The 10,868-nt window shown below is 47.5% G+C and overlaps 1 protein-coding gene across 3 annotated transcripts in view; it reads left to right on the top strand.

Moving 5' to 3' along the window:
- Positions 1-492: 492 nt before the first annotated feature.
- Positions 493-10,868, top strand: part of TAGAP (T cell activation RhoGTPase activating protein) — a 757,603-nt gene continuing 747,227 nt past the window's right edge. For 2 of the 3 annotated variants that reach the window (XM_069607891.1, XM_069607890.1), the window contains exon 1: positions 497-685. In XM_069607891.1, coding sequence (XP_069463992.1) covers positions 611-685 — 75 coding nt within the window. In that variant the 5' untranslated portion in view covers positions 497-610. Of the gene's footprint in view, positions 686-10,868 lie in introns of all 3 variants that reach the window. The other variant, XM_069607892.1, reaches the window with a different exon arrangement.

Below are 10,868 nucleotides of genomic sequence, written 5' to 3'. Positions count from 1 at the left end.
TAGCACGTGTGCATGTGTGTAATGTATGCGTACTCATTACCCAAGACACAGCCGGGCAAGTTTACATATCATTAGTTTATTTTAGACAGCTGACAAGTTTCCTTCTAATGTGCTATCATAAGACTTGCCCACTCCGTGTGTGCTAATACTGGACATTTTGATCATTTCACACGTGAAATGCATGATTTGTGTTTGCCATGACCATTACATGCCAACCATCGTTTTTGGGCGAATTGATAAATGGTTGTAATGTTCACCCAAGTAATAACGTAAACATGCGCGCACTGCGCACTTTGCGCTTCAAGCAGTGTTCCGCATCTACTGTGTCTATTCTAGAAGGCTATTGGCCATGTCACTGATGAAATCGTTGATTCGTGTTCCAGCGGCTGGCGAGGACCAGAATAACCTGGTGCGCCTCTGTGTGTGTGTGTGTGTGTTTGTGTGTGTGTCCGTGCGCGCGCGCGCGCGGGCGCGTGGGTGTGCAGCTCGGAACCTCCTGCTCATTATTAACACTCAATGGCAATGCAATGGTTAGTCAAGTGCCCTGCTCTCAGCCTGGTCATGCGGTGGTAAACTCGGCTCCTTCCTCACAACGGGAGAACCAGTCACCATGGCTGCCCTGCACTTCGGAAGCCCAGCACGGAGGGGGAGCTATGATGGGATTCTCCTGCCCCCCAAGAACTCCGTGAGTACCCCAACAATTCTTCCCAGTCCGGTTTGCGTTCGCTGTTTACAACTGCATCAGCGTCTCCCGCAGGAGAAACCCGCTTCCGTGAAGCCTTTTATCCGCACACGGCCGCATTACACGCCTGCTCTCCTTTCGAGGAAATGCCTGGGAACTTCAGAAAACGTTTCTCAGGGTTAAAATTACACGTTAGCTTTCGGGGCAGTGAATTCAATGCCACTTTAAAAGAGTCAAGATAGCAAATACTGGGATATGCTTCTCTACAGCCTGCATTGTTCTGTGTTAGGTTGTACATTATGTGTCCTCGTGTGTGTGTGTGTGTGTTCCTGGGAATTGCATCGTAAATCCGACAGTAGCGTTGGCGCGGCTCTTCTCTTGTAGAAAGCTCCAGTTTTGATTTTTTTATTTTCTGAAGTGAATTGCTGCACCTGCGTTTCTAAAAATGCATGGTAATTGTTCTCTGGAAAACAGACTCGCATTTTGGGGAAATAAAGTTATTATTCATGTGTATGTTGTCTCTTCTTAGTGGAGGCGTGCGCCACAGACCATACATGCGCTCAGGGCAGTTTCTAGGCGCTAGGGTGCCGAGGGCAGACAACGAAAACGTGCCCCCCACGCGTGTACGTCTCACTCCCTTGACACACACTTGGTAAGCACTGTGCCAGCACGCCCCAAGGTAACGCTCAAGATGAGTGTGCCCCTCTTGCCACGGGCACACACATGGCAGCAAACTCACCCTCCGAAGCTACAGGCTCAAAGAATTTAGGGGCTGGAAAAGCAATTGCGTAGGCAGACCTACCACTGAAGCAAGGCCGAGCCTCGGCAAAACCCCTCCTCCACACCCACCAAACATTGCAGTGTACCATTCTCATCACCTTCTGTTAGGATAGGACGATGGCCCCCCAGCGATGCCATGAGTGAGCCAAGAGACCGGCCTCACAAATGATCAACATTATACAATGGCATAGCGTCCAGGTTCTCCAGTTCCCTGCATGACACCCCGAGCTAGTCCTGGTTGGTTCCATTGCAGGCTGCGACATGTACTTTCATTTCTCCCATTGTAAGAATGTGCCAACAAATGCCAGGGTGCATTGGGACAAAACAGGAGTCTCTTGAGGTGTGATGCATGTAACTGGGAAACTTGGAAACTTTGTAAGGGAGAATACTGCAGTCCGTTAAACGTTGAAGGCCTGATTCACAGAGCGTTTTCCTGTGGTTTTGCACAATTATAAAACGTTTCTGTGAATCTTAATCGTGTACGAGTAAGGCTTTTTGTGTAGTGCCGGAGAATGTATTCTGGGCTGGGACAAGTTCTGATATTTTTTACATAACAAACCACAAACTAGTTGGCATGGAGGAATTTAGTGTGCCCTACAGAGATTCCATTGCTGTCTCCAGTGCCACATGAAGACTTCATGGTTGATCTAAAAACACTTCAGAACTCTAGAGAACAACCCTCATTAACAAGAGCACAATAATCAGGCAGGGCAGCGTTTGGAAATGTACCCAGGCCACCACTAGAGTGGGTGAAACAGCCAAATTTCACCTATCGGGAAAATGGTGAATTCTGGGAAAGCCCTACCCACTTTCGCCATTTTGCTGGAAGAGCGAAATTGTCAATTTTGACCATTTCGAAGGCCAACATTGTCTTTTGCCCGATTTTGCATTTAGGCATGTAAAGTTTCAGACAATTATAGAGCCGAATAAAATTTTGGCCCTCTAATTTACAAAAATGTCACATGCCTAAGGCAAAACCATTAAAAATTTTAATTCTACCAGAAAAGAGGTGGAACAGGGTGAGTCAGAGAAGTGGCATATCAGGAAATAATTTTTCCCTGTTTTGATTTGCTGGCTAAGACATGATATGATAGGTTATGTATAATGCGCTTAATACCCAGAGATTTCTAAGCACGGACCTGGGGATCGAACCTGTGTTGTTCTGTGTCGTCTTGTTTCCACGGCGAGCATGTTACCCCTGAACTATCCTCCCGAGACAATAACTTCACCCACCCCTAACCACCACCTCCAAGTAGGTAAAATGCAGCATATTTAGGAACAGATCCAGCCTGTGGAGTATTAGAACCCTAGATCCAGACTGTGGCGAGAATACTCAGAGTATTCACTGGATATTACACTATGGTAATGAGGCCATAATAGCTCCATTGGAAGGGGTAACCTGCAAAAAAATAGGCACTTGACTTCTCTAACAAATTCATTATCTAACCCGATGGCTCATGGCGTGAACTGTCCTGGTCTTTGCCTTCAGCTTGTTTGCCACTTCCCATCTCCATCTCCTACTCTCCCGCAAGTCCCTCACTGGTCTCTACATCCTGTCCCACTATTCATTTCGCCCTCCTTTGTAGCCTTTGCTTCCACTCATTGCTCGCATTCACTCTTCTTGGTCATGCCTCTTGCACTCACATATATCTTTAATTAACCTTTTCATCTTTCACCATCCCTCCCCATCCTCTACTTCTTCCATCTTCCTTCTCCATTACACAAACAGTGTCTCTCTCAAACCATCCTGTCTCTTGCATAACCGCCTACTTCACTATCACCCACGTTTGCCCTTTTACCCACTTCTGGGCAATGCTGAAGGGCCTCACAAAGCGAGGCTGGGTAACTGCTGTTACCATTAGCAGGCCGGAGAGGGGCAGCACAACCTCTCCCCCTCTCTGCTCCTCTCCACCTCCCCCCAGTCGTAGAGACACACAGTCTACCCAGCACAATGCTGAGGAAGGGTCAGGTGTGAACAATCACCTCACCCTTCCTTCATGCAGCTAGGTGCTAAGCACCCAAAGAAGCCAACAGGCATGCAGGGATCAGGTTCAATTACCTGCCCCCCCCCGGGGGACCAGACAGTCGGCTATCCGGCCAGGGGCTGACACATACCAGCCCCCACTACTATACATATCAAAGACCCACGGCTCCCTGGGTCTTATAAATACAGAGCGGCTGCTCTGAGAAAACACAACTAGTTTGTGGACCCTGAACGGGGACCCAAACACACAGGAGGTGCACTGTTGACTCAGTGCCTTCCAAACCTTTGCTTCTTTAAGCTTTTTCAAAGTTCGTGGCATTCGCTGCGTCTTTTTCCTTTTCTGAACATTGCCCTGTTCAACCCGATGGAGAGTGTGCAGCAAAATTGACTAAAGAAAACAGTCGCCCAGGAGGAATCGCGAAAGCAGCAAAATCAATTACCTGAGCAGAGCACAGGAACCCCTGCCACGCGGCTCGACGAAGCGACGGTGTTTTCCAAGGATACGTCTGCATTACAGGGTAAGCGACTACGTCTGGCTCTGTCCGAGCACATTTAGATACTTTGTTTTCCCTACGCAAGTAGTTCAAAACAAACAGACACGTCAGCCGCTCTCCCGGCAAGCCGCGGGACACGCGCTGCCCGGCTTTTTCTTTCACGGAGTAAACACGGGAGCGTGATAGAGAGAGCCCGGCCGGGAAATCAACAATTCTATAAGAATAGCTTTTCCCAGTGTCACATTTGAACGAATGTCAAGATTCCATAAGTGAAAGGGAGGGGGACAAAATTTACGCCAATTTTGCAGCTGCAGCAAATTCAAAGGGGTGTTTAGGAATTGTCTGCTTTATGCATCACTAGACTCTTTCCAAAAATGGGAGACAACAAAAGGGGGCAGTACAATGGAAAGAGGCTGGAAAGATGCACAGCAAGAGTGCGCCCCATTTTTCTTTCTTTGTCAGTCACAGAAACCTGCCAAAACAGTTGTAAGCTTGGCAGGTCCACAAAATAAAGCACCACCAACGTATGGCGTGAATAATAAGCAGCACTCAGAATACCTGAAATCACAGAGAAATTTCCCCATGATGGGAGAAAAATATGGGCCTACATGGGCAAAATAAGAGAGGTGAAAGTCGCACAAAAAGGAAAGACCTGGCAAGCATACGAAATCAGATTTAGGAGGAGCATGTCAGAGAAGCCAGCCATAGAATGGGACGAGGTCCAAAACGATCTGTACATGTTAAATGCCGAACCCCCAGCGGAGGAAGAGGCCTCCCCTAACCTCTCCAAAAATAACAAAAGCACAGGTCCCAGAAACAACGATAATGAAAAGCACAAAAAGGGAGAACAGCCTTTTCGCAAAAACCATCCGTGGGAGGCTAAGTCCAATACCCAAAGGCAAAACAAAAACCATATTTCAAAAGCCAACACTCCATGCAGGAACTTCGGGAAAAAACAATGCTCTTGGGGCAAGGAGTGTTGGTACAAACACACCTGCACAAACTGCTACGGTGACCACGCAGCCAGCAACTGCACCAGACTACCAACCAAAAACCCAAAAGACTAGCACCATCCACCCGGGGTCAACCATTTGCCTGGCCCCAGGCAAGACACCAATCAACCCAATCAATTTTAAAGATGTGCTAATGAACTACCCAGACAGGGAAACCAGCAGAAACATTTGGCTGGGTTTCTCTGAGGGTTTTCTCATACCATTTCAGGGCACAGGGTCACAGCATATCCCGCTGAACTTAAAATCAGCCAGGGACAACCCCCAAATAGTGGAAAACAAAATCAAGAAAGAGCTTCTCTTAGGCAGGATCGCTGGACCTTGGGACCACGTGCCACTCAAAGAGTACATAATATCACCACTAGGACTGGTCCCCAAAAAAGAGCCAGGGAAAATGAGACTAATTCACCACCTATCATATCCCAAAGGCCTATCCCTAAACGATGGCATTCCACACACGGAATCTGCAGTATCCTACACACACTTCCAAGAGGCAGTAAGACTCATACAGGAATGTGGCAGGAACGCCCTGATGGCCAAACTAGACATTGAATCCGCATTTAGATTATTGCCTGTCCACCCAGATTCCCAGCAATGGTTAGGTTTCACCTTTAACAACAAATTTTATGTGATCAGATGCCTGCCGATGGGGTGTGCAGTATCCTGCGCCCTATTCGAGCAATTCAGCTCCTTTTTCCAATGGGCTTTTCAAAAACAGAGACCAGGGACCAAAGTAGTTCACTATTTAGATGACTTTTTGGTCATGGGCCCAGCAAATTCATTAGAATGCAACAGGGCCCTGGCAAAACTAGAAGAAATGGCCAGCCTCTGGGGCATACCCCCAGCAAAGGAAAAAATGACCAATCCAGCCACCAGTATAATCTTCCTAGGCATTGAAATAGACTCTGCGCAAGGGCTATGCAAGATCCTCAAAACAAAAATCGCAGAACTCTTGGAGAAGACACAAGCCTTGATAACTAAAGACGAGGGCACAGTCAAAGATATACAATCTTTAGCAGGCAGTCTCAATTTCGCTGCCAGAATCATCCCGCAAGGGAGGATATTTTCCAGAAGCCTGGAACTAAAAATCAAATCATTTTCCAAACCCCACCTACACATCCGACTAGGCACAGAGGTGAAACAAGACCTAGAAATTTGGAGGAATTTCTTAATAAAGTTCAACGGGACCGCACTTTGGCGAACACCTTTGAACACATGGACAAAAAGAGTCCTTTTTACCGATGCAGCCGGGAGCAAGAGGTTTGGGGCCACACTAGACACAGAGTGGGTGGCAGGACACTGGCCCGATTCATGGCAACAGGCAGGGTAGACGAAAAACATCACCCTCCTTGAAATTTTTCCCATTTGGCTAACATTACACATTTGGGGCAGGCAGCTCACTAATACGGAACTCTTGGTGTGGTGCGACAACATGGCAGTCGTAGGCTCCATAAACAGAAGGTCTACCAAATGCCTTTTAGTACTAAAAGTCCTACGAGCCATCACAGCAGTCACATTACAAGAAAATATTGTGATCAAAGCTAAGCACATCGCTGGGGCAGATAATAACATTGCCGATGCCTTATCTCGCTTTCAGTGGCCAAGATTCCGGGAGCTAGCGCCTCACGCCCAGGAACAGATGACGCCAATACCGGCAGAATGCTGGGAAATAATGGGAACTCAAAAATAACAGCATCAACGCCAACGCCAGAGAGCTCAGGCCAGAATGCACAACATAAATCAGGCACCTCAAATACGGGCGCCAAGAATATGATGGCATCAACGCCAGTGCCAGAGAGCCATGGCCGGGATGTCCAACAAGAACCAGGTACCTCAAATATGGGTGCCAATAATATAACGGCATCAAAGCCAGTGCCAGAGAGCCTAGGCCGGGATGTCCAACAAGAATCAGGCACCTCAAAAACGGGTGCCAACCCTTCCTTAGGTTTCCTCACGGAAATGGCAGGGAAAGCACTGGCAAGCACCACCGCAGCGCAATACAGTAAGTGCTTACAGACAGTTTTTAAAATCACGGGCATAGAACACGTAGAATTAATAACCATGAAAGACTTAGACATTTTTCTAAAATGGGCACATGAACAAGGTTTCAAAAGGGACTGGGCCAAAAGACATCTAGTCGCAGTGTCATATTTTTCTAAAATTCGGGGTGATTCGGACCCCACCCAAAGCCCCCTCATTTCCTATGCATTAAAAGGATGGGGCAGACTAGAGGGTCCACAGGTAGATCCACCGCCCCCTTGATTTCTGAAAACTAGTACTAATTACAAACCAACTGGAAGCCATATGTTGGCACCCTTACGAGATCCTACTGTTCAGAACAGCCTTTTTCCTAGCATACTTCGGGGCTTTCCGTGTGAGTGAGCTCATTGCTTCCAGCACCAAGGCCAGCAACGGGCTGGGCATCATGGAAGTCAGGGTCAGACAGGAGAGCATCAGCATAGAAATACAACAATCTAAAACGGGGGCAATAAGAACCATCAACATTTGTTGTATTGATGAGGCATTAAACTGCCCAGTATGTATTACCAACCTTTACAATGCACAAAGACCCAAGGTTGGGGGGAGGTTCTTGATCCATAAAGACGCCTCGGCACTAAGCCGGTACCAATTTAAAGGGGTGCTGATGAAAGCAATCAACAAGGTGGGGTGGGACCCCTGGGGTTTCGGCACCCATTCCTTCAGAATAGGTGCTGCTACATCAGCATGGCAGGGAGGCTTAGCCCCTCAACAACTGAAAAGGATTGGGGACTGTAAATCAGATTGTTACAAAAGATACATTGACCGCAATTATTATAGCCAGCCACCCTCACTCCTTTCTTTCTCCCCCCTTCATACAGAAATGCCAGGCGAAGGGAGGAACACTCTGCAATCAGCATGGATTGTTGGCCACTCTTTTATCTTCAGGACAGGCCGATGGGCAGAGGAGACCAATGAAAGGCCACCTTTCAGGAACACCATCGCCGCGTGGTGGGGCTACAGAGGCCTGCGGTGGGCAGAGATCCATGAAACATTAGCAGAGCTGGTTGCTTACAGGGACCCGCCCGAATTCCTGATCATACACTTAGGTGGCAACGACCTAGTAACAGTGGGGAGGAGGCAGTTACTCGGGGACATGTGTGCCTCCCTTGCAGGCATTGCACACAACTGGAGAGGGACGGAAATATACTTTTCAGCCATCCTACCTAGGAAGAAATGGCAGGGGGCCAACTGTTATAAATCTGTAGACATTTCCAGTTGAAAAATCAACAGGGGGCCAGAGAAATTCTGCACAATAAGAGGACTGGGCTTCATCAAGCACCCAGCCATTACACTGGGTGATCCGGACCTTTTTCACAAAGACGGCACCCACTTATCAACTAAGGGCATGGAACATTTCTTTTGACAAATTACAGCAACTCTAGCCTCCAGGGGTTGTAAATAAGAGATACTTTCGGGGGAACGCGGTCAGCCGGCAACCTGCCCATGTGTGGCGGCACGGGCCAGAGGGGGTAACCCCAAGACCCGGTGCCCAAAAGTATTGTGTATTATTTTTTATGATATGTGATTATTGTTATTTGCATAACCATATCTGTACAATAAAAACCTACAGCCTTTTATTGCCAACACTTGACAAACAATGTGTGAGCCAAATTATTATGAGTAAGGGGTAGGGTTCGGCCAAGTACTATGATGCATGCAAATGGTTTCAGCAGTTATGGGCAATGCTGAAGTGCCTCGCAAAGCGAGGCAGTGTAACTGCTGTTACCATTAGCAGGCCAGAGAGGGGCAGCACAACCTCTCCCCCTCTCTGCTCCTCTCTGCCTCCCCCCAGCCGTAGAGACACACAGTCTACCCAGCACAATGCTGAGGAAGGGTCAGGTGTGAACAATCACCTCACCCTTCCTTCATGCAGCTAGGTGCTAAGCACCCAAAGAAGCCAACAGGCATGCAGGGATCAGGTTCAATTACCTGCCCCTCCCCGGGGGGCCAGACAGTTGGCTATCCGGCTGGGTGCTGACACATACCAGCCCCCACTACTATACATTTCAAAGACCCAGGGAACCCTGGGTCTTATAAGTACAGAGCGGCTGCTCTGAGAAAACACAACTAGTTTGTGGACCCTGAATGGGGACCCAAACACACAGGAGGTGCACTGTTGACTCAGTGCCTTCCAAACCTTTGCTTGTTTACCAGACAACCCTCCCACCCTACAAAAAGCGGGAGCAGAACAAAGGAAAAGAAGTACAGGACACTGTACGTTGTCCACAACAAGTCGTGGGACATAAGAAGGCGGGCACGGGCCAGAGGGGGTAACACCAAGACCCGGTGCCCAAAAGTATTGTGTATTATTTTTTATGATATGTGATTATTGTTATTTGCATAACCATATCTGTACAATAAAAACCTACGGCCTTTTATTGCCAACACTTGACAAACAATGTGTGAGCCAAATTATTCTGGGTAAGGGGTAGGGTTCGGCCAAGTACTATGATGCATGCAAATGGGTTCAGCAGTTATCTCACGCAACCTGTCACCGGCACTCGCGACTATCTCCCAGTTTTCCCATCACTGTTGGGTTTCATTTCCATCGTTGCCTTGTCCCTGCCAGTCTCCTTTACACCGCCACCACCTGTGGCCTTGTCGCCCCTCTTTCTCTGCCAGCCCACCTTTTGTCCCCTCCTCCACTCCATGCACCTTTCTCTTTGATCTGTCCCATTCCTCCCCACCTCCAGCTCGATCTTCTCACCTTTATCTCACAGAGTCAACAGCTCCCGCCACCAACTTCTACCAATCCAGGTCCCATCGCCCCCTCAATCCGTCCAAATCTATCAGCTTTATTTCAGTTCCACTCTGACCCCATCTCACTCAATGTAAGACTCGCCTGAATTCATTCTTCTTACTTTTAGTATCATAATTATAATTGGTTATTTATAATACGCTTAATACCCAATAGGTTTCTAAGCGCGGATCTGGGATTCGAACCTGTGCTGCTCTATGTTGACTTGTACCTACCTCCAGCACTCCCCATTTCTCATTATTCTCCTTTCAGTTTCTCATTCTCACATCACAGTCTTTATTTCCCTCTCACCCCTATCACTCTACTTTGCTGAGCTCCATCAAGTTCCCATTTCTTCCCTCCCTTCAGGCACTCAGGATTGTATGCACTCCTCCGCTCTTCCTATCGTGTTCCCTTAATTTCATTTCCCATCTTTCCTTCCGCTTCACCATTAAAATGGGCAATAACACCTGTTGTTTAGCGCTTGCAAAGAGGAAGGCTACATAAAAAAGTGATTTAATTAACTGGTTATCAGTGACTATAGGATACCCCCGTGTCGGGCGGATAGCTCAGGGGCAACGTGCTCGCCTTGCACCTTGCAAACAAGACGACATGGAACACTACAGGTTCGATCTCCGGGTCCGCGCTTAGAAACCGCTGGGTATTAAGCGTGTTATAAATAACCTATCTAAAATAAAAAAAATGCTTTACTATAGGTTTGCTACCACGGATTTTGCAGAAAATAACAGGTGTACTATTGCAATCTACACTGGTGCACAGCAGGCGAAACACATATCACAGAAGCAAGCGCGTAGCTTTGTCCATTATGTGAGCAGCTAACTATGGATTCGGGTGATTTTGGTGCAATTGCGCCTGTCATATTATGCACAAAAAACGGCAGGTAAATAAAGGCCAAATGTGGTTGTCTGGCTTCATTATATATTTTGGCAAAGGACATGCATGTTTGTCCGTCCTCCAGGTTGAAAAGTATGTTGAAAATCTACTTTGTTACATTTACAACTGTTGAAAAAATGCCCCAGCCCATGTCCAATAGTTACATGAATGGCGCAAAGCAAAGCCCTCTCACATATTTTTGCTGAATAAACTGATATCCCAGCATGATTTTCAAAGGTAGATATGA

This window comes from Ambystoma mexicanum, chromosome 4q (assembly GCF_040938575.1).
Source record: "Ambystoma mexicanum isolate Mex_15411 chromosome 4q, UKY_AmexF1_1, whole genome shotgun sequence".
Lineage (NCBI taxonomy): Eukaryota > Metazoa > Chordata > Amphibia > Caudata > Ambystomatidae > Ambystoma > Ambystoma mexicanum.
This window is presented reverse-complemented; position numbering and strand designations above follow the sequence as displayed.